The 27,469-nt window shown below is 31.4% G+C and overlaps 4 protein-coding genes across 5 annotated transcripts; all 4 read right to left on the bottom strand.

Annotated features, from left to right (window-relative positions):
• Positions 1-1,672: 1,672 nt before the first annotated feature.
• Positions 1,673-5,108, bottom strand: LOC124926768 (zinc finger transcription factor YY1-like). The gene is made up of 6 exons (XM_047467059.1): positions 4,868-5,108; positions 4,534-4,592; positions 3,883-4,082; positions 3,403-3,492; positions 3,187-3,330; positions 1,673-2,382 (listed from the first exon to the last, which is right to left on the bottom strand). Exons 1-6 carry the CDS (start codon positions 4,954-4,956, stop codon positions 1,801-1,803), a joined length of 1,164 nt encoding a protein of 387 aa, XP_047323015.1. The 5' UTR covers positions 4,957-5,108; the 3' UTR covers positions 1,673-1,800.
• A 1,404-nt stretch (positions 5,109-6,512) lies between these two features.
• LOC124926473 (probable magnesium transporter NIPA4) lies at positions 6,513-15,561 on the bottom strand. 2 transcript variants are annotated; one of them, XM_047466704.1, is made up of 9 exons: positions 15,087-15,561; positions 14,478-14,534; positions 9,409-9,499; positions 9,175-9,335; positions 8,962-9,089; positions 8,733-8,870; positions 7,833-7,925; positions 7,002-7,110; positions 6,513-6,892 (listed from the first exon to the last, which is right to left on the bottom strand). In XM_047466704.1, the coding sequence occupies exons 1-9, from the start codon at positions 15,262-15,264 to the stop codon at positions 6,780-6,782; spliced, it is 1,068 nt and encodes a 355-aa protein (XP_047322660.1). In that variant the 5' UTR covers positions 15,265-15,561; the 3' UTR covers positions 6,513-6,779. The 2 variants fall into 2 exon arrangements, with proteins under 2 accessions (XP_047322660.1, XP_047322661.1); XM_047466705.1 differs by having other exon boundaries at positions 14,465-14,534; positions 15,087-15,126.
• A 1,721-nt stretch (positions 15,562-17,282) lies between these two features.
• LOC124927135 (nifU-like protein 2, chloroplastic) lies at positions 17,283-18,679 on the bottom strand. The gene is made up of 4 exons (XM_047467489.1): positions 18,425-18,679; positions 18,252-18,348; positions 17,767-18,077; positions 17,283-17,688 (listed from the first exon to the last, which is right to left on the bottom strand). Exons 1-4 carry the CDS (start codon positions 18,533-18,535, stop codon positions 17,497-17,499), a joined length of 711 nt encoding a protein of 236 aa, XP_047323445.1. The 5' UTR covers positions 18,536-18,679; the 3' UTR covers positions 17,283-17,496.
• Positions 18,680-19,869: 1,190 nt separating this feature from the next.
• Positions 19,870-27,002, bottom strand: LOC124926464 (shaggy-related protein kinase kappa). The gene is made up of 13 exons (XM_047466695.1): positions 26,680-27,002; positions 25,491-25,736; positions 25,166-25,249; positions 24,993-25,052; positions 24,651-24,923; positions 23,505-23,579; positions 22,441-22,497; positions 22,200-22,340; positions 22,064-22,114; positions 21,572-21,667; positions 21,271-21,354; positions 21,052-21,154; positions 19,870-20,248 (listed from the first exon to the last, which is right to left on the bottom strand). Exons 2-13 carry the CDS (start codon positions 25,650-25,652, stop codon positions 20,160-20,162), a joined length of 1,275 nt encoding a protein of 424 aa, XP_047322651.1. The 5' UTR covers positions 25,653-25,736; positions 26,680-27,002; the 3' UTR covers positions 19,870-20,159.
• Between the last annotated feature and the right edge of the window lie 467 nt (positions 27,003-27,469).

Below are 27,469 nucleotides of genomic sequence, written 5' to 3' on the forward strand. Positions count from 1 at the left end.
AAATTTTTGTTTCGGTTATTTATAACTTAAAATTTTATATAATTCATACAAAAAGAGTATTTGTGTTTTCATTGTTTTTCTCCAAATTGTTAAGCTCGTTATGTTTTATGACATAGTAGACAATGGTGTTTTTATAATGTTTTATGATTATTTTAAAATTAAACGAGCCTTGTTTATAGCATATTATCTTTTTTTTAAATATATATATAATTGTACTATACCAAACAGATCCTTACAGTATTACATAGTATTATTTTTAAATGAGGATTCTTACAAATTTACGATATTACTGTAATCTAAAAAAAAAAAAAAAAAAAAGGTAAGTTTTTACTCTCCCGCTTATTTTAACAAAATATTAAATGTTGTTCTATCAATTTACTTCCAAAAATACCAAGGTCATTAATATTTAATGGTTTGTTCAAACTTTTAAATTATTTTTCTTCTTAAGTAAATACTATTTTTTTTGGGTATTTTAATGGGTAGACAGTCTACTAACTTTGATTTTTATAATCCTATCTTAAATATGTTTTTTTATAAAACAAAATAATAATTTACAAAATTCGTAAAAAAAAAAAAAAAAAGCCTGATAATAAGAAGAAAGTACCCAAGAAAAATAAATAAAGAGCTAAAAGAATTTACCTGCCAAAAGACACAAAAACAAATCATGGTTTTGTTCAAGTACCCATATAATTGTTATAGTTAATTTTGTTTTAACTATAGGCATCCTAATTTATTTAAGGAATCTATTAATAAATTAAGTAGAATAAAAGTCTAATTATTAGGTTTTATCCTATTTTAATTTATTTAAATAACTTTTAAATGATTAATTATTTTTTCAAATATATTCTCATCAATCACTTAATAAAATTATTAACCAAAATATTTATACATTCTGATATATTATTTTTTATTATATATTAATATTTGTTAATTAAGTGTGTTCATCAAATAATTTTAACTTTTTATATTATCATAATCTAATCAAGATTATTTAAATATTCAACTGTGCCAAATCTCAATGAGTAAGGCCTTAATTATAAATAAACAAATTAAATATATATAGTATCAGTGCTCTACAATTTTAATAGCGCAAGAGTGAGTCAAATTAAGCCAATTTATTTTACATTTTTCATTATTTTTTCAATCACTTAATCATATTTTTTTTATGTTCAATATATATATATATATATATGAGAAAGGATAGATATATACTCTTGAAATTCTACTTTATGGATAGAGTGAATAATGAAAAGTTAATTTATCACTTATTAAAAAATAATGCTACCCTTGTACACTACTCTTCTTAAAAAAATAATGTTACCCATTAAATTGTTGATATTGTTTTTTTTTTTTAAGAATTTTTATAATGGGTTATTTAATATTTATTTAAAATAATATTTTAATTTTTTTAGTAATTAAATTTAAAATATAATTAAAAACAAAATAAGATTATTTTTATAAATAAATTAAATGATTTAATGATTAAACCCTTTTTTTTTTTAAGAATCAATTTTTTTATATCTCAAAAACAACTGTATCAGAGAAAACAAAAATAAAATCCTTGACTGCAATGGATCAAATTGGTGAGTATATAGAAGAATCTGAACCTATTTATCAGCAGAAAGAATTTAAATAACCCTTAAAGCAGAGGATGAGAACAAGAACTGAAAAATGTTGGAGATCAAAAGAGGTTGAAACCTTGGAGAAGAAGAAGAAGAAATTACAAGATAATTTTTCTTCATAAAATAATTGTCAAACACAAAATAGAAGAAACAGCAGTACAAATGAAAATGTAAGAGCCTAATCCTCGTCCTCAGTCTCTTCATCATCGTCGTCATCATCCTCAATGTTCTCTCCATACCTCCATCCAGCACCACCCTCAACATTATTATCCATGTCTTCTTCCGTTTCTTCACTGTCTTCTTCCTCATATACATTATCATCCTTCATGACAGGCCACGGTTTTCTCACCACATTCACATTAGCAGATGTGCTAGTCCCTTTCCGCCCAACTTTCATAGGAGGCAGCTGCTTCAAGTTGGGCTTGGGCTTGCTTCGTTTCTGAACAGCTTTGCTACTTGCACGTTTCCCAGTATAAACATCTTGATCGCTACCTTCATTCATCATATCGTGTTGATCAACTAGCATGTTCTTTGCATTCTCATCGGAGAAATGGCCTGAATGCTCTCGCTTTAAATGAAGTTTCAGCTTGTATTCATGGATATAGGCCTTTTCACATCCATCGTATGGACAACCAAAAGGCCTGTCTGATGAGACTGGAGCGTGAGTACTGCTTGCCTTCGGAGTTCTCACTGGCTTCTCTGGAGGCTGAGAATACTTCAACACAGGCACAGGCACGGGCACCATCATTTCAACCGCATTCTTTGTAAAGATCAAGACAATAAAAATTAGATAGCTCGAAGAAGAAAAAATTCAAGATTTTGTTATCAACTATCGTGATCTGAAATATCTACCCAGAAAAGAAATCTTATACCAAATGAAACAAGAATTGTATTATAATTTAGATCATGACCAATAAGATAATTTGTAACTAAATAAAGCTACAAAGATTACAATATAATTTGGATCATGATCCAAAAAATATTTTGGAGCTTGTTTGATGTTTGAAAGTTATGAAATTAAAATATAGTTTGATGAAAGCGTGAATTTTGGGATTATTTGGTTAAATTACTAAAATGTCTTTTATATTTAAAATTTATAAAACATGAAGTAAGGATATTTTAAGTTGAATTAAGTGATTTGATAGTTGAAAGAATATGTGATAAAGAGGTTTCTTTGAAAAAAAAAAACAAAAAAGATCAAACAAGTTCTTAATGATGCTTGAGAAAAAATCTTATACCAAATGAAATAAAAAATAAAGAAGCACTCAATTTTAACTTTGGACAATTTTCCAAGAAAATTGTGATGGTGAAAAATACTAGTTTTTAAATAGACTCATTTCATCTAAATGTGACATAAATCACAAATTTCATTCTCATAACTTTTTCAATAATGAAATCAACCCTTTATTTAACATCAAATCCTTCAAACTCTCACTTTCTAACAAAAACAACACCATTATAATCGCATAACCAATTCTGCATGGCATGTGTGGCTTGTTAGTTGAGTTTGTTCGGATCTTATTAAAAAGAGCATTTGAATGGCATACTTTGCTACCTAATTTACCTTTTCATGTTGAGATGAGATATGGTTCTTCAGTTTGTACTCATGAGCATATCGTTTTCCACAATCGTTGTATGGGCAAATGTGGTAATTCTCCTGCGAATGCGTTTTCATGTGCGACCTTAAATTGAAATCTAGTGAGAATGCCTGCAGTTATTCATACCATAAAGTAAAACTTCTATGACTGAGAATCAGAATTTATGTGTGTACAAAACTCACCTTACCACAGCCTTCATGTGGACATATAAAATCTCTCTCCCCTGTATGAATAAGAAAGTGTCTTTTCAGCTTTGAACTATCTAAAAATTTCTGCAACAGAAGGAGTGAATAATCATTATGTGATTTCAAAATATAATAATAATGAAAAAAAATATACAAACTAATTAATACAGGACAAGAGAAAAAAGTAAAATGTTAAACATCATAGGTCAAAGTGAAATAGGATGTTTCAAAACCATCTTTGGAGACAAACCCTTAAATTGAAAACAAAATTCCCTTTTTCAATATTGTCGGCCTTTTTTATTTGGATCCATCATGTTTGAATATTAGAGCTTAGTCAGACACAATACAAAATATTATTAGTAGTTTCTCATATGGATAACAAAACGTGTTTCCAAATGGACCCGTTATAGCTTAGGATACCATCTTTCACAATCTAAACGATAAGTTCTGACAAACACTCAAAGTTAGCCTCTTTACCTTTCCACAACCCTCATAGTGACAAACATATTGCCTTTCTCCATGAATATGAGAATGTTTTCTCAAAGCCCCCGCATCAATAAATGTCTTTCCACAATTCTCAAAGCTACAAAGGAAAAGAACTTCAGTAGTTGGTTCTGGCTCTGGCTCTACCGTCTCTGGTTCTTTCGGCTGCTCCCTCAAAGCCTTCAATGTAGCCTCTAAGGGAACCATAAGCAGAAATATTAATACAAGGCTTGAATAGAAGAAGCATAGAATTATCACAGAATAGAACAATGAATTATTCTTTCACTAGTATGGACCAAAAAGGGATATAAGAAAAACAAATCTGCACAAACCAGTAAAGATAAAACCAGGGAAATTATGTTTACAAAGGAATCACAAACTTCATTGTAATTCATTTATTGAATCAGTCAATAATAATATAAACAAAGCTTCAAAGCTATTCCAAATCAATAATGAATTTTTTCATTAATTCAATCATAGTGAAACAGCCATAAAAAAACAAATCCAAGACCATGAGTTAATCAAGACAAGATACAACATTCCAAAGAAATACATAAGGGACAAAATTCCCGAAAACGACTCAAAACTCCAAATCATCATCCTGCACTCTGTTTGATTTATTAATACTAACTTACAAAAACTTACCATTGACCCATTTCAAAATCAAGCATTTTCCTCCAGTTGTCACAACATCTTGTGGAACCCTGAAAAAATAGCAAGGTTCAATTAGTATACAAAACTTTGAAGAATGATCTAGAATTGAAGTAAACCACTCATAGAACATCATGGTTCGGTCATGTCATGGTGGAATGAAAGTAAAACCTAATCGCTCCATTATATAAACAGTGTGTATTTCAAGTACCCAGAAATAACTAGAACAAGAACAACTATTGGTTGATCTAAATCTAAACCCGAAACTCCCAAATAAACTAAACTAGTATCAAGAAATCCAAAAAGAAGGGTTAAAGATCATACATACCATTCTTTGAACCACTTGATGGTGGGGGCCTTGGAATTGGTAATGGATCGTCTCTCAAACAGATTATTGTGATTGTGTTGCATGTCCATCCTCGATGATTCAGTCGCAAATCGAGAACGCAGTTTGAAGAATGTATGGTTCCATGTTTATGGATTATTAAGAATTAGGGTTTCGACTGACTGGGGAACATTTGTCTGGTGATTCAATTGCTTGAAAGCAGGTAGACCGGAGTAGATGGACGAAAATAATCGAACCGGCCCGGTTGGTTTAAGTACATGATTGATTGGTAAACGGTGGTAACGCCACCTGGAAGAAACTTAGAAGGTATTCCTGTTGTCCCAAAAGACTTGCTGTCCCAAGAGATTTGATGTCATATAAATGAAACAAATATATATATATATATATATATATATATATATATATGATATAAACCTTAAACCACATATTTAATTTTTTTTTTCCACCCTCCACTAAGACATCTTGATCTTGTACCAGCTGATATCCTTCCAATTTAATCCAGACTATATAATTTCTCAATATTTATAAATTACAAATATTTAAATAAATTTTTATTTGACTATTTTATATATATATATATATGAGAAGGATTGGAAGAAAAATTTGAGAGAGAAAAGGACGTGATTAGTCAAAAAAAAAAAAAAAAAAAAAAAAAAATAACAATTTCTCTATCTTCTTTCTCTCCTCACATTTTATCATTTTTCCATAATGACACATTATTCTCATTCCGTCCCTCTATTACTCTTCTATATATACATATATTATTTTTGTCATAAATTATTAAAAGAAATATTCTCTAAATTAAAATTAGAGATTAAATATTTGTCTTTTTATTAATTCTTTCTTTTATAATAAAATAATTTTAATTTTAATTTAATTCTTAAAATCCTAAAATTTTGAAAAGAGTCTAACAATTGTGACTAGAGATTAAATATTTTTTATTATTTCTTTTAATAAAATAATTAAAATCTCAATTTAATTTTAAAAAAATTAAAAAGAGCCTAACAATTTGTGATTATTAGGTTAACTCTTGAACTAATTAAATTTTTATAATTATTAATTTAAAATCTAATAAATTTATAAATTATTTTGATTTTACACTTTTAAACAATTTTACCTTCTAAACAAATAATTACTTATTCAGATAAATAAATAAACTTATATAATTGATTTTTTATATATAATTTTTATAGTAACATTTATCTTTTATTATTTTTTAAATTAATTTTATATTCAATTATATATAAAAATAATAATAATACATAACTTATTTTCTTCTTTAAAAAAATTTATAATTTAAAATAAAAATCTCAATTTTAAACCGATTTTAGTGAAAATAAAAAATCTCAATTTTAAACCGATTTTAGTGAAAATAACTTTTTATCTAAATATAAATTTAGCTATAACACAAGATTATTTAAAATGGATTGTGGTTGAAAATTATATTTACTTAAAACGTCTTAAATTGAGGTAGAAAAATGACAATAAAGAATCGTTTTAACTTCCTAAATTCAAACCAAATAACAAATCTGTTCATTCATTCACATAACAAGTTAGCACCACTCTATCTTGCAAGAACAAGTAGAAGGGAATCTATCTACTATTGCTCATGACTTCATTCATAAACTAATTGGTTTGCTTTGCCATAAAAAGAAAAGAATTTTGATCTCGAACAACTATGGTTCTGAATTCTGACCTAAATAAAATCAATAATCCAACACTATTATTCTCAATCATGAAATTACATTTCTCTATTATAACTATATTTGTGATATCCCACTCTCCCTTGTCTTCTCTCTGTTGTATATTACATATCAAAAAGAGAAAATAATAAGAATAAGAAGCCAATGTTGTACCTCAAATGAGTGCGCTTTTGTTCCATTATAAGAAATTCTTATAACGGCAATCTCAATGAATCTTGCTTTCTCAGCTGAATACCTTCTTGCATAAAAGCCTCTTCATCGTCTGCATGCTTCAGAAGCCTCATCGATGGAGAGGTGCTCAGTCCTGATTATATCATAACATAAGATGATGACTTTAAGATCTGTCTGAAATGAAGAAACGGTTTGGGGGCAAATAATTTTCTAGTTTTTCGAGATGAAGGTTAAAAGAATACCACTGTCACCCATGTCCTTAGTTTTGTGGAGAAGAAATGTCCCAGAAAGGATTGTCACAAAACCACACATTTCTGTCACAATTTGGGTAGGATTCTGTCTATCCCAATCCTACATATCATGAGCTTCACAAGTAAGAATTCATATTCAAGGCGAAAAGAAAAAAAGTACATCATAAACAACCAAAACCAGAAATATAAAAGATTAATAACAGACATTGAGGCCTTATTTGAATCCAGATAACCCATTTTCGTATCATCAATTAAATCGCCAACTAAAATACACTTTACTTTTTTTTTATAACATTTTAAAATATTAAACACAAAAGATATTTTAGTCATTTAATCCAAGTAATCTACTTTTTCATCAAACAAGGATTTTTTCAGAAAGAAAACTTAATCAAACAAGCTCTTGGATAATAGCCGAGATTAAGTAGCTTCAAGGGCATTACTCTTGAGAAATTGTTTACACAATATCCCTTTAAGTAGCTTCAAGGGAAGGACTCACTAGTCTCTAATGGTCATATTTAAAATATGACAGTATCAAAATAGTTTAAAACATGCATTGCCCAGCGCCAAGGACTACTAACAAAAACAGTTATACAATCCAACTATTTATAAGGAAAATGTTAAACCAATAGTTGGAACATGTCCTCACTAGCAATAAGTCATTTGCAAGATAACCTCATAAGCATGTAATAATATGAGGCAAGTGATCAGTGATGAACCAGGGGTAAGTCAATGAGTAATGGTCTTCTTCTTAAGTTTACTTAAGAGATCGTGTATATTATTGTCATGCAAAAGTATCTAGTTTCTCTTGAAAAGAGAGATCACCTTGAACATGATTACACTAGCTAGTATGGTTAGAGATGTAAACATAACATAGTAGATGGGAGATACAACAGCGGTGTTGAATGTGTCAAGAGCCTGCATAAAAAGAAAATAAGAATTAGGAAACAACATTTTAGGAACCAGTATAGAATATCCAAATAAAAGGATACATATTATAATGACACCAGCATGCAATATAGGCAACAAAGTACGTCACAAAGTTTGATATACAATATCTCAGATCAGCAACAACTGTGAGCTAAAATTAGAGCTAACTGGCAAGTATTTAAAAAAAGAAAAATCATGTAAATTTCAGTATAGTATCATGGAATAAGTCATTTTGCTTCGTAAACATCAAAAACTCGTTTTGCTTCCTTATGTTGGACACATTTTGCACTCAGTTTCAAAAATGAATCAAATTACTTTTCACAATCATTACTTGGTTAACTCCAATAAGTTCTTGCTATGCACTTTAGAAAGATAATAATATCTCAACCAAGAATAATGATTAAGGAGTTGCAACAATTGTGTACAAATGATTTAAAAACTTAACGGAGTTAGCCATGAAATGACGCAGCCACAAGAAGTAATTTGAGCAAACTTTTAAAGATCAAGAAGCAAAACGAGCCCGCTGCAAGTTCACAAAAGCAAAACGAGCATTTGATACAAGTTTAGGAAGCAAAATGAGAAGATTTCCTATCATGAACATGAGTTGCTTTTACTTTTGCTACATCTTCCTCCGGGTAGAAAATTGAAAACTTGCTCTTCATACATAAGTAATGAATATTTTTCATAGATCAACAAACTAGTTGTAACTCTAGATATATCTATCAAAGACCAGTTGCTTCATAAAACAAGAAGACAGGTTTGAAAAAGGAAAGTCCGAAAAAAAAAACTTGTTACCTTATTCAGATAATTCATTTGGGTAATCACACATGTAGCAACAACAATGGCAAAGACCCATGTTTGGGGATATATTAGTTGATTAATTCCTGATAAGGTCAGCTTCAAGGCAATTCCTAGAGCTTTCACACTCATCACCTGTGAGACAACACCCTCTTCAGTCCTCTGAATCAACTATTTAGGAAAACATACTGTAGGATGTAGAGTTGAATCTCTGCACAGTACTTACAGACAAAGAACCAACCAACGAACAAACTCCAATGTAACACATTATATGCGTTTGTCCATATTGAGGGATATAATGGAATATGAGTACAAAAACAGTTGTCAGTACAATAACAAAATAGAGAAGAAAACCTGCCACATCAATATGCAATTATGTTAGAGGGAAGATAAAACAACATAATGAAACAAACAGGATTATCATCTAAGAAGAAGTTACCAGGCTCTGTTGCAAGATGCCATACTTCTGGGACTGATTCGATTGTACGTTCCTGAGGGGCATGTAGAACAATTGTGGTAGAACCCACCACACAGAGAACACAACCAAGAATCCCAAAGATATGTAGCTTTTCCTTTAACATAACATGAGCAAGTGCAGCACTGTTAAGAAAATGGTCAGTGATGGTGCAAAATGGAAGTTCTAAAAAAGGAAATCCCGTAATTTATGTCATGCCTGATTATAATGCTGAGTGCACCAAGTGGAGTTACCAATATAGCAGGTGCAAATGCATAAGCTGCGAAATTAGCAATTTCTCCGACAATCACTGTTCCAAAAGTAAATATGAATTGTTAGAACTTCCTTCATAAGACAAAATATGAAGAAAATATATGAATTCAATTAGTGAGCAATTCACCACTGAACTACTTCAAATGAAATGATTATACAGAACATAAAACAAAATATTTTTGTCATTTTCCTTCTCATTCTCTGACATGAGTATAAGCCACACAAACTGGAAGCTTTTTTTTCTTTTAGAAAGGAAAACTTTAGACATAATATGGAACAGAAGATAACATTTTAAATAACCCCAATTTAGGCTGAGCTTGTTCAAGCATATGTGAGAGGAAAATTGCCCAATTTAACCAACTTACTTTAGGCTGCAAGCTAAGATGATCAACTAGCTGAGCCATAGGTATAAAGAACTTCCTTCAGCCCTATTGGTATCATTTAACAATTAATCTTTTCAACAATTCCTTTGGTTCTTGTACACCTTCAGCATTTTCATTTCTCCCTCAGAACACTATCTTCACTGACTAACATTTTATTGATTTTTTTCTTATCAAAAGAGAAAACCTCAAATCTGTCAAATTAACTAGATACACCAATACATCTTGAAAAGTGAATTATTTACTACATTACAGGAAAATGTTTAGATCAAACAAAGTCCAATTCCATCTCTACCTCATTTTCCCTAAGGAAAATGAAAGCCCTTGAGAACATTATTGGAAGTAGTAAGATATATCACAACTTGTTTTTCCATTTAAGGTATCTCTGCATTCATGGCTCGTCCTTCATAAGGCGATTAATGTGGAGAAGATGCTCCAAGAAAAAGATCTTCAACAGCTTGCAAGTAGATGTCATATATACCACGTAGAGGATGAGTTGCGTATGTGTCTATGGTGTCCTTTCTCCTTGGAAGTTGGGAAGATGGCTGCATCAAAGATGTGGGTGGGAACTGAGAAGGATGACTCCTTTGTGTAAGACTTCCTCACAAGATTTTAATATTTATCGTAACTTTCGATTACATTTAAGGTATTGCCGCATTCATGGCTTCCTTCAAAAGGCGATTAACGTGGAGAAGATGCTTCAAGAAAAAGATCTTCAACAGCTAGCAAATAGATGTCCTTTATGCCATAATGACGAAGAGGATGAGCTGTTTATGGTGTCCTTTCACCTAACTAGTTTAGAAGTTGGCCACATCAAAGATGTGGGTGGGAACTAGGAAGGATGACTCATTCTTCGTTGAAAGACTACTTCAAAACATATATCAGAAGTAGTGATAGATTGTAACATATTATTTCATTTAAGGTATCTTTGCATTCATGGCTTGTCCTTCTTAAGGTGATTAACGTGGAGAAAATGCTCCAAGAAAAATTTATTTAGCAACTAGCAAGCACATGTCCTCTATGCCATAATAACAAAGAGGATGAGTTGCATATGTATCTATGATATCTTTTCTCAAGTGTGGAAGTTGACGGCATCAAAGATGTGGGTGGGAACTGAAAAGCATGAATCCTTCTTTGTAGGAAGACTTGTTGTAAACATTTATTAAACGTAATGATATATTGTAACTTTTTATCCATTTAAGGTACCTCCGCATTCATTGTCCTCCAAGAAAAAGGTCTTAATAATGAAGAGGATGAATTGCGTATTTGATTATGGAGTCCTTTCTCCTAGGAAGTTTGGAAGAAGGTGGTATCAAAGATGTGGGTGGGAACGGGAAAGACGGCCCATTCTTCATTGGAAGACTTCTTCAATACATGTGTAGTAACATTTTGTTCCATTAAAGGTATCTCTACATTCATGGCTTATCCTTCATAAGGCGATTATTGTGGAAAAGATGCTCCAAGAAAAAGATCTATAACAACTAGCAAATTGATATCATTTATGCCATAACGATGAAGAGAATGAGTTGCATATATGTTTATGGTGTCCTTTCTCCTTAGAAGTTTGGAGGCTGACAACATCAAATATAAGTGGGAACTCATTAGGATGACTCCTTTTTTGGAAGACTTCTTCAAAAACATTTATTAAAAGTAGCGATATATCGAAACTTTATAGTCAATTAAGGTATCTTTGCATTCGTGGCTTGTTCATCATAAGGTGATTAATGTGGAGAAGATGCACCGAGAAAAAAGTTTTCCCCAACTTGCAAGTAGATGTCATATACGCCCATATTGACGAAGATGACGAGTTGCGTATGTATTTATTATGGTGTCCTTTCTCCTTGGAAGTTTGGAAGCTAGTATTATCAAAGGTATGGTTGGGAGCTAGGAAGGATGCCTCTTTCGGTGGAAGACTTCTTCCAAAAATTTATTAGAAGTAGTGATATATCATCACTTTTATTTCCATTAAAGGTTCTTTGCATTCATGGCTTGTCCTTCTTAACGTGATTAACGTGGAGAAAATGCTCCAAGAAAAATTTCCTTAGCAACTAGCAAGCACATGTCCTCTATGCCATAATAACGAAGAGGATGAGTTGCATATGTGTCTATGATCTCTTTTCTCACAAGTGTGGAAGTTGGCGGCATCAAAGATTTGGGTGGGAACTGAAAAGCATGAATCCTTCTTCGTAGGAAGACTTGTTGTAAGCATTTATTAAATGTGGTGATATATCGTAACTTTTTGTCCATTTAAGGTACCTCCGCATTCATTGTCCTCCAAGAAAAAAGTCTTTATAATGAAGAGGATGAATTGCGTATTTATGGTGTCCTTTCTCCTAGGAAGTTTGGAAGAAGGTGGTATCAAAGATGTGGGTGGGAACTAGGAAGGACGGCCCATTCTTCATTGGAAGACTTCAATACATATGTGTAGTAACATTTTGTTCCATTAAAGGTATCTCTACATTCATGGCTTATCCTTCATACGGCGATTATTGTGGAAAAGATGCTCCAAGAAAAGATCTTTAAGAACTAGCAAATTGATATCATTTATGTCATAACGATGAAGAGAATGAGTTGCGTATGTGTTTATGGTGTCATTTCTCCTTAGAAGTTTGGAGGCTGACATCATCAAAGATAAGTGGGAACTCATTAGGGTGACTCCTTTTTTGGAAGACTTCTTCAAAACATTTATTAAAAGTAGCGATATATCGAAACTTTATAGTCAATTAAGGTATCTTTGCATTCATGGCTTGTCCATCATAATGTGATTATTGTGGAGAAGGTGCACCGAGAAAAAAGTTTTCCCCCACTTGCAAGTAGATGTCATATACGCCCATATTGACGAAGATGATGAGTTGCGTATGTGTTTATTATGGTGTCCTTTCTCCTTGGAAGTTTGGAAGCTAGTATTATCAAAAGATATGGTTGGGAACTAGGAAGGATGCCTCTTTCGGTGGAAGACTTCTTCCAAAAATTTATTAGAAGTAGTGATATATCATCACTTTTATTTCCATTTAAGGTATCTCTGCATTCATGGTTTGTCCTTCATAAGTTAATGTGGAGTTGATGCTTCAAGAAAAAGGTCTTCAAAGGCTAGCAAGCAGATGCCATATATGTCATAATGACGAACATGATGAGTTCTGCATGTGTCTACGATTCCCTTTCTCCTAGGAAGTTTGGAAGATGGCGGCATCAATGATATGGGTGGGAAGGATGACTAATTCCTTGCAAAATTTCTTCAAAACATGGTTCATCTTTGCCAACATGGAAAGAGATAGAAGAATCCCATGGGTTGTTTTTTATAGTGAATTATGGCATATTTGGCTTCAGATAAATGAAAAGTCTTTTATTGCGTGAAAAAAGAGGCGGAAACTATGTGGAGAAAGGTTGGGGAGATGGTGTGGCTAAATTGGGACAACAATGGGGTGGATGACAATTGACTTTGTTTTAGTATGGTGTTCTCTCCCCTTCTGTGATATTGCAATTGATTATACTTGTTGATTTGATTCAATGTAATGCCCTTCTTTTTGCTTCATTTATTTCAGCTACTTTAGCTTATATAAATGTTATATAAGCTATACTTCAATTTGTATAAATGTTAACTTAAGAAAAAGTGATAAATCGTAACTTTTTATTGTTTTTCTAAACATACTAATTACTAGTTATACCCAATGAAGTGTGTCCAACCTATCCTTGCACACAACTATCACCTTTTCTACTTGGATTTCTTGAGGGAAATAAATAAGTGATTTAAGCTATATTAGACATGGGAAGCCTTCTTTGGCTAGGTATAATAATGTGAAACAGATATGGTGATAGGAGAAATAGAGGAATTGTAGAAAAGGGGATCAACTCAACCATAAAGATATCCAATTAAGTTTTCTTTTGGTTCACAATGTCTTATTGGGTAGTTCTTTTAATTGGGCTCGCTAAGATTCTATTATTGGGTAGTTCTTTTAATTTTATGTTTTTTAGTTTATCTCATGGATGTCGAGGTCTTTTCATGTCCCTTTCCTTGACATCGTTTGTATTGCAAGAAGTCGCTTATCTGACATGTCGCAATCAAACTTAACTTTAAAAAAAAGGAAGATAAAAAAAAAAGCTACCTACAATTATCTAATCCTAACATTTTAGTAACTATATATTAAAACTAAAGATACTATCTATCATTAATATAACAAATACTAGTAAACTAAAGATCTGAAAACTAAAACTTCCAAATTTGAATTACATCATATGACCTATGAAAACTAGATAGAGTCAATATATAAGACTAAGATACAAAAGCATAGAGCACTAATCCTGAGTCACAAGCTCTCATGAAATCACCGTTACTATTTTGATAATACTTGCTAGCATATAACGCTAGGGGGTCATGCTAGTAATAAACCCAGTTCACACAAAATACTTGCTAGCATTGCAGATTCGTGATCATTTTTTTTCATTAAGATGCCCAAAATGAATTATCTCTTCATATTTGTGTATATAAGGCATTGTAGGAAGTGAAACATGAAAATAAACCATATTGTTACTATTCTATTTAGAAGACTATTGTGCAAAGAACAGTAGGATTCCTTAAAGAATAAGACATAACCATAATAGCTGAGTCCAATAATATTCATTACTTGCACAGCTTACTTGTGATCAAGCCAATCCACCATAGTGGTTCATATAAGTATGAGTAACCTCCCACACCTGTCAAAAGAGAAAACAAATAATTTCAGTTAATCAGCTAATAAAGCTCTTCCTCTAAGCATCGCCATACAGGCTAAGCAGTAAGCACAATAGCAACATTCATTCCATGTACAATTTTGTAAACTAGTCAACCTTGCTTTTCCAGATGATCAAGAATTCTGTACCATAAGCAAATGAATAAGCTGTGAGCTTGTACTTATTCATAAACATAACTGAGCCTAGCATTAGAAATTTAGAAGTTAGAAACCAACATGACAAAAAGGGAAGAAAATCACTCACTAGATGATAGCATCAAACTCACATTTACAGATACGAGCATCACAAAACCAGAAATAATCATAAACCAAATATAAGGTGTTTTGTCAGTTTGATCAACAAGTGCTTTTGGTAAAGATGGAACCCTACCCTTTGTTCTATTGGTTGTAAATTCTCAGATGGCATCAGAAATTCAACGACAAAGAAAACGAATAGACTGAGTAATCAATTCTCCAAACAAAAGATCACTCATTTTCAAGAATCTAACTAAAACAAGTCAAATTGAGTCAACTATACCTGCCCTAACTCCACAAGCGCCGGCCTTTTTCAGACCCTTTTTCTTCACAATGAAGCTTGCACCAATAAAGAAGCTAGAAGACAATGCCAACACTAATCCTTTGATGTTATCAGCGGACATCCCTTTGTAAGAGTCCGTCCAGCTGTGATGCGCTTCCGGCGATGTCACCGCTGCCATATCAAAGCAAAGCAAGATAAACCCAGCTCTTAACAGGTCATCTGTACCGAAAGACTGCAACTTCGACGGCGACTAACACTTCCAGTAGATCTTAGCAGGTGAAGAAGGAGTATATATGGCTTTTATAGGTTGCAGGGGATACCAAAAAAGTATCAGCCGATGAGACCCAGAACGGAGAAGATCTGTCGACGTGGAGGCGGAGAAAGATGGAATGAACGGTGGTGTGAATAGCTGAGACTGGTGGTGACCGGTGAAAGAAAATGCAAAATGGAAGAGAGAGAGAGAGAGAGAGAGAGAGAGAGAGAGAGAGAAAGAGTAAAGTATTTTTATTTATTTATTTTTAAGGGTTAAATAATAAAGACAGTTAATTTCTATACTTAACTTGTTTTTCGTAAATGTTCTTTATGCTTTGTTTTATTCCTCTTTTTTATTTGCCATTTTTCTTATATTTCGTTGTCACTCTCTTTTTCTTTTATTTTTTTTAATATTATTATTTTGGGTTAACTTAAAAAGTAGTTTAAAAGAACAAAAATCATAAATATTCTTTAGATTGAAGTGATGAGTTATTTGTCAATTATTTATCGGGATAAATAGAATTTTCTTACAAATTTTTTATTTTAGATTTTTTATTATTAAATTATATAAAATGAGATTTTGTCTTTAACGATTTTATAAATAGTTAAGTTTAACGATTTTATAAATAGTTAAGTGATATTTATAAATTAATTAATTAATTAAATATTGATGTCACTAATTTAATTATCGAATTTTAATTAATTAAGAGTTTTGACTACAGAATTTTATAAAAAAAAACTCTTTATTTTTAAAATTCGGTAGTTAAATAGTTGTATGATTTTTTATTTATTTATAAATAACACATCGACAATAAGTTAATGTCATTTGAATTCGTTGATAAAATCTAGTTTATTATAATTTTAACCGTAAAAACTTCAAATTTTAATTAACCCAATAAAGAGCTCTAATTTGACAAATATAATTATAATTAGTGGAGACTCCTAATTTAATGAGTAGTAAAAACATAAACTCATTTTTATGGTTATGATTTGAGTAAAAAATTATTATTACAATTGATATAATTTTGAAAAGTTTCATCACCATTTTTTTTATTATATACAATCAAAATTGTTAGCTTCTATAAATATTTAAAAGTAATAATAATAACTATTTTTCAAAAAGAATCCATAAGAATTTTCATTTATTTTATGTTGTTAATATGACAAATAGAAAAAAAAAATAAGGAGAACGACAGCCATGATAATGATAGTTCATCACCAAATTCTGAAAAAAACTAATAAAATAAAAAGCATTATATTAAAAGGGGAAGCCACAGTGGTAATAATAAAATAATGTTATTCTAGCTTCCTAAAATAATTATTTTAGGTGTGCAAATGGTCCCAGTTGTTAGATATATTTGGATATTTTTGTAATGCGGTTTATATTTGATGATGGAAATATTTTCTATATATATCTTCTTATCTTTTTCTTTTTTTTAAATAAAAAATTAATTTATTATTTTTGATAAATATTAAGTTAATTTTTAGAGATACTTTTTTTAAATGTTGTAACAGTACATAAACAACTTTTAATAAAAATAACTTAATCATTTACTAGTTTATACCAATGGGCATTATGGGCATTTTGTACTTTCAGAGAAATATAAAAAGATACAGTGAGGTCATTTGATTTGGAATTATTTGAAAATTTTGTAATTTTATCACCTCAAAAAAAAAACTGGCTAAAAATAATAAAATTGCAATTCAAGGTTTTTTTTATGAAATACGTTAAATTATTAAATAAATTCTTTTTATTATAATCAAAATTCATCAATCTCTATGATTAATTGTTTAGAGAGCATCAAAGAAAACTCGAAATGAAGCAAAATCTATCATTCAAACCCTTTCAGAATTAGCAAGAAAATATAGAGCTTATGTAACAAAAACACGCCTTTTTTGCGATTAGATTCAAAAACTCTTGCTGTCGAACAATTAAAAACTAAGTAATATCAAATAGTTCCTTAAACTTTATTCTATGGATCATCATGTAATCCAAGAAACCAATTTCAGTATTCACAACTCAAAAAATGAGTTATTCTCCAAAGAATTTTCTATGTCTTGAAGGTTATGTTAACACATTTTACAACCAACAATGAAAGGGTGTAATAACCAACATAACATAGATTATAGTCTTATAGAATATCTTAATGTGACCAGCTTATGATAAAAGCTGAACAGCTGCAATGGTCGGAATCTTCTCCTTAAGCTTCTGTGTAACAGCCACTCTAACCGTCATTACCCCTGCTGCCGGACCAGTTATCCTTACTTTCACAATCGCCTCCTCTATTTTCACTAGTTCAAGCCTTCCACCCGCTGCACCCACCAGGTAAGGTCTTAGTTCCTCAAGAACCTACACAACCATAAAACATTAGATATGAGGTTTAACAAAATTATGAACATGTGATATGAAAAAGTGTGTGTGCATTACATTCTCGATATTTTCTTCATTCAACTCTAACCCAATTTCCTCATCTGCTATAGGTTCCACTGCAACTATTTGAGGAATCTTTTCCATCAGGCGGCGTTCAATTCCCATTTTCATAGTCATTGCAGAACTTGGGCAAGAACCGCATGCTCCTTGTAGCTTCAACCTCACAATATTGCCATCAATTTCAAGTAATTCTACATTACCCCCATCTGCAATGAGATAAGGCCGAACTTCATCCAGTACACTCTCCACGTTTCCTGCTGTTAATGACAATTCCACTGTGGAACCTGGGGTAGCAACAGCCTTTATATCTAGCAGCAGCAAGAACCCACATCCAAAGAATTAGTGACAAGAACAATTACCAAGAATAAAAAGCATTTCTTTGAATTTATAGCAAAATTTGGCTGATTCACAAAAAAGACATTGCAGAAGAAGATATAAAGCTTGCTTTTTAACTCGATTTTACAGAATGGATGGCATTTTACCTCCTGTGCGTTTTCTGTTAGAGAAATGGGTTCTCATCAAATGAGCCGAGCTGCTCCATCGTCGCTCAATTTGTTGACGGGCAAGGAAAATGGAGTTCTGAAAAGGTAAAATCATTGGATTAGTTTGGAATTTCGATCAGATTTGGTGGGTGGGGTGGGAGAGAGATGGATACCGTGAGGGATAAGCGGGCATGGAATAATGCGGTTGTTGAAGGAGGGTCTAGGGCTTGTTGAGTTCTTCTGATGCATGAAGAATAGATAGGATTCAACACCGCGGTTTGCATCTCTCTGTAATCAGAACTTGCCGAGCTCGGATGAGATAAGAACTGGATCAATAGGGCGGCTGCTTCTTCTTCACAACAATATTTTTGCAATCTGCTCTTACTCCTCCCCCATTGTTGACTGCTTGTGAGACGAAGAATATAGTTTTTCAAAATAAAAAATAATAATTTAAAAGGAAGATTATTTTAGTATTTTGATTAAAGAACTGATTTATTGATTAATAAATTACGAGTGAAAATTTTGTGTACCCAAGATTTACGGTTAATTTGGGAAATAGTTTAGGAAGATTAATTAAATAAAAGTCAAATTTTCAAATTGAGTTCCTTAAAGCAATTGAAATTTTGGACTTCTTATTTCAAATTTCACCATTTTGATTATTGATTGTTATAGTTATACAAAATGAGATTGAAATAAGAATCTCACCATTTTGATTATTGATTGTTATAGTTATACAAAATGAGATTTAAACGTTGTTAATTTATTATTCTATTTGTAAAATTTATAAATAAATAAAAGATTAATATCACTAATTTCATTATCTAATTTTAGATGATTAAGAGTTTTAATGATTTCACAATTTGTTAAAATTAGATAGTTAAATAAGTGAAATGAATATTTTAACGATATTTGAAATTGTTAAGACAAAATCTCGTCGGTATAATTTTAACAATAATTAGCCTTATATAGTGAAATTTGAAGAAAATGTCCAAAATTTTAATTAACCCAATAAAGAGTCTTAGACACCATACCCAAAATAAATAAAAATTTGATAAAAAAAAAAAAAAAAAAGTATCATAACAATACAAAATTGTTCGTGACTTCTTATTATCTTGTAAAGCCACCATTATTATTGTCATGATACCATATGATTTAATTAATTAAAAAGGAGTGACAACATCCTTATTTTGTAATTGATTGAATGTAATATAAGTTTAAAAATCACATTTAAATATATTTTGTGATTAATCTTATATTATATCATCAGATTTGTCTAAATAAATTGAGTTAATTTTTTTTTATTTAATAGATTAACACAACCTCACACTTTAAATTAAAAGGTTTTTAACTAAAACTGATCCTGACACTATTTTTTTTATAAAGTAAATTTAATATGACTAAATAAAATAAAATATAATAATTATATTTCTTAATCTCCTTGTAGAAAATTGAAATATATATATCATAAAATTGTGAAATAGATATAATTGAATAAGAATTTAATACAAATACAAAATTGTCTAGATTTATGATAAACATTATATTTATAAACTAATTGCAATAGTATTTTGAGTCACTCATTCTTGTTTCATAAAGCTAACATCAATCACTGTAAATTAACCCAATTCTTAGTTTGCAACCAAATGAGACATAAAAGTAACATCAATATACACTATTAACATGAACCATTTTGTGTAATTGGGAAAATTCAAGAGAATATGCATTCAATATGGTACTCATCAAACCCTCATAAACTCCAAACTAACCAAGTGTGATTTTGAAATTTCTTAGGAGTTTCGGAAAAAGATAACGACGATAAGGGATATTAATAATAGACAAGAACTTTACAGCCACAGGGAATCAAACTGCCACAAGACAAGCACAATAGAAGAAGTACCAAATAGGTATTCAGGTGTGCAGAGCCATAAATAAATTCTGCTTCCTCGCATGTTCTGGAATCAGTCGGTTCAGGATATCGGGTGGAATCCCTGAAAGCTCTGCGAGTAACAATCAAAGAGAGACAGACACAATTTACACATTTGGAAACACATATATACAAAAATTCTGGATCTAAAAACATATCTGGATGAAATTAACTATGCCAGTCAGACTCAGATTCAATTTTATGTTTCTGAAATTATATGGATTGCATCGGACATTTCTAGGCTTAACGGTTTTCATGTTTTCGCTGCTTAAGCAAGTTTTTCCTGGCGAATAATTCTGAAAGAACTCAGTTTCTTGATTCAAGAAAAAAATAAACCTAATTTTCAGTATTAATCTTGGGTTGTGTGAAAAAAGTTGGGTTATGAATTCAAAATCTTGTTTGATGAAAAAATATATTATCTGGGTTAAATTAATAAAGTGTCATCTTGTATTTAAAATTTATTTTAGTTAATGAAATGACAGGGTAAAAAAAGGTGATCTGGTAAACATTTATTTTTTAAATAATAAAATAACCCAAGATCAAACAAGCTCCAACTTGCATCATACGAGGTTATTTGAAAATAACCACTTGGTTATTCAAATAACCCTAGACCAAACAAGACATTTTGTACACGATTTTGATAAGCATTAGCTCTATTTCTTTAGAATTAAGGAAATAGAATTTTGGAAGAAACCAATAATGGAATTTCCTCAGTTTTACATAATGGAAGAAGGATTTCCTTTGTTTTCCTAACATGGCACTGATGTGACTATATGCTGAATGTGTTGCTTCACAAGAGCATTTTCACCAATACCTAATCTCAAACCCCTCATGCAAAATGAAACTTTAAGCGTGTTGACAAGAAAGAAACTTTACCTTGTGATTTAAAATTAAAGAGAGGAGGAAGGGGCCTGCCGTTAGGAAGGCGAGTATTGGGATCTCTGAGTTCATCAAAGAAAGGATGGACACAAGCTTCAAGCTGCATTTTGTACAAAGAAGAAGAAGAAGGAAGTCTTAGTCAGGCTTAGTCCTTTTTGTAGTATTATACTACTTAAAGAAGACATTATGGATAACCATGTAAAGAACTGAACTTACAGCAGTACATCTTAAATTCGGTGAATACTGGAAAAACCTGCAGACTAGATCCACAGCCTCTGGAGGTAAGCGCTTTTGAAAAACCTGTATAAAAAGAAGTGTCTTAACTCCACCACAAACTAAAAAAAATACTACATTCACTCAATCCTAAAAATACTACTTTGGATTGTGAAAGAGAAAAGAGGAACACCACTAGAAACATATGACAAGAACTCCAACAAACATAAGGTAAAATGAAATCCGTATGATCTAGTTCATTAACAAAGATAGTAGAAGCAAAAATTACAAAGTTCAGACCAACCTTGTGCCACGGGTGAGCCTTGATCTGTGGAAACTTGAACTCTGTATAATTTGGGTTCATGCATTTTATCTCTTCTCTAGTGGGTGTTCCCAAGACCTGATTGTCAATTTGAAGGAGAGAGATATGATAAGAATTGCATAGGAACATCAAGGTGTATGGAATTTCTGTTTCCAGTAGCTGAGGAACTATCCAAATCCCTTTCAAAAATGTAAAGTTTCGGAAACCATTTTTAATGATTCTTGTTGGTTTCTATTCTTAAGATGTTAGCAAATCCATTACCCTCTTTTATTTAAGTTCCTCTATTAGATCTTCATGAGAAAAACATACCTATTTGGAAATACTTACAATTTTTGTATCTGTATCTGGATCAGATGACTAAAGTCTAATAAGCTTGAATATAAGTGGAAAACATTAAATTAATTCATGAGATGCCTCTATGTAATTTAATGTACTAATAATGATAAGAAAATGAAATATAGTTAGATGATATACCTTGATTATCTCAACTAGTTGATCTACTCCACTTTCTCCAGGAAATAAAGGCTGCATAGTCGGGTTAAAATGAATAACCTCAAACAAAAAAAACTCAAACAAAAAAAAAAGCATAAATGTATACACAAGACACTACCTGACCAAGAATTAGTTCAGCCATCACACAGCCTGTAGACCATATATCTATAGCCGTTGTATACTCAGTAGCACCAAAAATGAGTTCTGGTGCTCTGTAGTACCTTGAACATATATAGGAAACATTGGGTTCTCCTTTAACCTGTCATAATGTAATATCATCATACACCAAATGAACATGTAAACTGCAATATTATTAGCCATCAAATCATTTATATTCTACTAGTCCTCTGGAGACTTACCAGAACTTTTGCACTTCCAAAATCACAAATTTTCAGCTGGTGTGTATGTGGATTCACCTAGATATGAACATTAGGGATAATGGTCAAAAGGGTTTAAATGGAGATTGGTCTGATGCACATATATAAAAAAATATATATCACTGAAGTTTCTTCTTTTAACTCATTAAGTTGTTGGCCTTGTTAAATGAAGAGTTATTTGGATTTAATCCAAATAACCCTTTACATCATCGTCAAATCATTCAATCATCAACTAAAATATTAAAATATCCTTACTTTATTTTTTTTTTTTACATTTTAAAACATTAAGTACTAAGGATATATTTTTAACATTTTAAAATATTGAGGATATTTAGTTATCTAGCCCAAATAATCCACTTTTCCAATAAACAAAAAAAAAATCCAAAAATTTGTTTGTTTGAAAATAAAAGTAAAAGACTACATCAAACAAACTCGTTCATACATAAGCAATATATCATATTATCATTTGGAATAATTCAATCAATATAAATGTCTTAACAGTTGTTTATGTTTTCTTGTCTGCTTCTGGATCTTAAACAGCAAACACCGTAGCCATTAAGCTTGGATTTAATCCTAGACAAAATAGTTATGATGCTCAATCAAGTTTATAATTATAGACATTGTTTCATCACACCTATCTTCATCCATTTAGTAATCGGTGTCAAAATATTTTGGGAGCATAAACATCAATAGGAACTTTTCCAACCCTCCACTAAGAGCATTCTGATCGAAATTTACAAGCTGGCAAGTATACTCCTAAATTTAATGACTATCCAAAGTCTATGGAGATGTTTTCAGAATGATGTCTATCCAATTTCATTAATACTGATATATTCGGGTCATAAATGAATAATGTTTTCGAATATATAAATTGCCAGGTGTATGATCTAAACATAACACTAAAGGTTACCATTCAACTAATATTAAATCACTCCAACAACTTTGAGTAGGGGTTATCATGTCAAACTGAGTAGAAGTATTTTATTATTACACAGTGAAAAGGCTTCTAATGATAATCCTTGATTCTGAAAGAAGAAGAACCTTACAAGTAAATTCTGGGGTTTAATGTCTCGGTGACAAATTCCAATGCAATTATGGATATAAGCAAGTGCTCTGCATATCTGCAGCCAAAGTGAGTGATAAACATTAAAAGTGAATTAAATCTGCTCTATAAGCCACACAAGACTACACATAGACTCATAAGTTGTATACATGTAAGTAAATTTCACAAAAAGGAAAGAATTGAGTGAAATTAGCAGATTGAATCCACCTGTATGCGCCTTAAAACAACCTGAAGAACCGTCCAAGTAACCATCAATAGACATGTTTATGAACCACTTCTATAACCATTTCCTTCTCATATCATTGCATAAAGCAAGTTTAATGCAGCACTATTGAAGACAAGAAAGACTTAGGCCTTGTTTGTTTTGGGTTATTTGAAAATAATCTCAAATAACCCACAATCTCATCTTATATTTCCTCATCAATCACATCATTCAAATCATCAACCAAAACACCCTCTCTTTTTTTAAATATATTTATACTCTTTTAAGTATTTTTAGCCAAATAACCCCAAGCAACTCATTTTTTCATAACCCAAAACGAAAAAGGCTATTTGAACAACCACCATTGGTTATTGAAATAACCAGATTTTGAACAAGGCCTAAGTTAGATGTCAAGCTAATAGGTCAAACTTAGTCAGATTTAAATATATGATATGTATAACATAATCCAGAAATTAACTCTGCTATCCCAGTTCCTAATGGCATGCTGACATGTTATCAACAGAAATCTATCATAAGGGCATCCACAAATAGAGTGAATCTGATAAATAGAGAAGAGATAAGAAAATATGTTTGGAAACATTAGATAAAGATGATTGAAATTTTCCAATAAATTATATTTTATCAAATAGCTACTCAAAACCCAATATACGTTCTAGAATAATTCAGGGGAAGCAAGTTTTCTCCACTTACAATGATTTTTCACACTAATGAAAGAAACAGAAGGCTGAGTATCAAGTGCACACAAAATATGCATTAACATTAAGACTTATAAAAAAGATACCAAGTATACTACAAAGGCTTGATTCCCATGTATCCAGCAACAGATAACATATCAGTGGTATTCTATAGAAACAAATTAGAGACGACTTTCTAAAGTAGTAAAACAGATGATTAAGTTTTCCATGCCTGATAGGTATATAGTTTGACATATATCAACGGCATCCGCTGATGCATCCTGCTGTACTGCCTTGCAACACGGCTAACAGTTTCAGGAACATATTCAAGCACAAGATTGAGGTAAAGCTCTTCTTTATCAGTTGTTGAAAAGAAACAATGCTTAAGAGCAACAATATTAGGATGGTCCAGCATTTGCATTAATTGTAATTCTCTATTCTTATAGCGTTTGTCTTGGAGAACTTTCTTGATAGCAACAATCTCTCCAGTCTCTCTACATTTTGCCTGCACCAACCACTTTATATATCTTGATGCTCCAAGTAAATGCCAAAAAGAACAAACAACAGTACTTACTTGGAAAACTGTGCCAAAAGAACCAGTGCCAACCACATGTTCTGCAATAAAACTGACAGCCTGCTAACAAGTAAGGCACAATCAATCTCGTAAAATTGATCAACAAGCTTAATCAGTTTGCTTCTATAAAAGGTTCAACATATATAAGTAAATGTGTTAGAGAACTTTTTCACCTGTCCAGTATGGCCACCCATTGTTGTCCTTATAACATGTCCTGCTTCAGCACCCACCCCATCGATTATATCAGGCTCACTATCCTGCATTGCATCAAATATCTCTCCTTGAGGATCAAATATACAGTAAACATCATAACGAGTTACCCGTAAAAAATTCACTGCCCAAAATTATTACAAAGGTCGGATGCATTTTTTATAGTTCAAATTAAAAAATGCTATAAAACAGATTTACTGCCTTTGAATATAGGAAATAATTAACCAAAGGAGAGTGATGACTGAGAAATTAGTTTTTAGTCCAAGATGGAGAACACTTAAAAATTACCTTATCATCATCCTCTTGGTCTACTTTGTCCCTTAATTTCATTTCATGCATCTCTCTTCCAAGCCAGTCAACAGAACTGGATGACCCTTTCAAGCCGTTAGCGGTCCTAGAACTACCAGCTCCACCATTTCCTAAAGTAGCAGAAGCCATATATTTGTCCATTGGAGATCAAGGATGCTAATTCTTTTCAACCTCCATATAACTCTCCCTGAATTGGCACTGGATACTTCCCAAGCACATAATTCCCTAAGAAGATAAAGAAGAAGAGAATTTTCAACAAAAGCTTAAGTAATGAACATGAGATTGAAGCCATGTCTAGGGAATGTAAATTCTAAACTTCCATGAGAATAAATGTATGGAGATACAAAGCAATAACAAATATATAACAGCAGATATTTATTTTAGGAGAAAATAAATGATTTTCCAGCATTACATATGATTCTCTAGCCTAGAGTATGATACATTTTGCGCTTCCCTAAGATGCCATATGTAACAAATTTTGCAAAGATATATCATGGTCCTTGAGAAGTAGTTCAAGTGTTAAAATATCGTATGAACTCTAGTAAAAGCTTCATCATTTTTGTTTATGATGATTTGGAAGTTGTACACTCAAACAAACATGAGATGCCCTCAACTCCCTACCTAAGCAGTAGTTTACTGTTTGGTTTATATATACTCTGGTCAAATATTTGTAAGATTCATTTTGCCAATGTTCATGTTGATTGATTGATTGTAAGTGATCAAATTGCAGAACTACCTAAACTTCCAAAAGAATGATTCATTATAAGTCTTATAATCAAGTTTTAAACACAAGCGACTGAGAATATTTAGGCTTTGGCTTCTAGCCTTTAAGCAAACAAGAAGCTGAAAAAAGGTATCTGATACTGGATCAAGCTATTTTTTTTCTCAAGCAAGCAACGAATCGGTCTTCATGCAATTGAAACCCATATACTTTATCAGTATTTGATTTTCCAGAACTGATTGAGTTTCTGAAGATAAGTTAAAGAGTTGATCAATCATTTACTAGTTGATTCTGATCAGATCTAGGGCTAGGAGGGGTCCATTTTACATATCAATAATGAAAAAAGTGCATGATGAAGCCACTTCAAAGATTTCAAATAAACAATCGGCGAGCATTTGTAGAGCTACTAGTAGTGCGAGAATGATAGGGGATATATATTGAACTGACCTGGAGTAATCTAGGATGAAATTGAAGGGAGCCTTGGTGCATATTTTGAGCTATGAATGCTGAATTGGTTGTTGCTTGAACAGAGTTGTTGAATTAACAGATTAAAATCGAATATATATAAATATTCGGTTCAAGAAGATGAGCTGACTGAGATATATTGTACAGAAGATGCAGCAAGAACAAGAGCAATATCAATATCAATATCGATCTGATCAGTTTCTTTCTCTCTCTCTCTCTCTAGTTATCTTCCTGTGTGGGGGCTTTTGCCTTTTCACTGCTCCTGTGGCCAGTCTTCACTGACAAGTGAACGTTCTTTCACTTCCTTTGCTTCCCTGAAGAAGAAAGAAGAAAGAAGAAATCATCCATAATCTCTACTTTGATCCTATTTACATTTCTTAAGTTTTAGGGTTTATTTCAAACAAATTGATTTACAATTTTTAAATATTGTTTAAACAAAAAACAAAAAACAAAAAAGAGTGATAAGAGGAGGAAACGAGGGATGAATGACGTGATTTTTACTTCTATCGAGAATTATAATTTTCGCTTAAAGTGTTTCTAGATTGAATCGAACCTGTAACATTTTGGTCTTATCGTCAAACGCTTTCAGATGGTGACATTTTGGTCTCTTAAGCCCAAATATCTCTATCTATTTTTTATTTAATATTTAAATTATATAAAAAATAAAGTAAATATAATTTGGTATTAATAAATTAATTTATATATTTTAATATTAAATAATATTTTAATAATTTTATTATCATCATATGAAAAACATATCAAACAAGCTTTA

The sequence above is a fragment of the Impatiens glandulifera genome, chromosome 2 (genome assembly GCF_907164915.1).
Source record: "Impatiens glandulifera chromosome 2, dImpGla2.1, whole genome shotgun sequence".
Classification (NCBI taxonomy): Eukaryota; Viridiplantae; Streptophyta; class Magnoliopsida; order Ericales; family Balsaminaceae; genus Impatiens; species Impatiens glandulifera.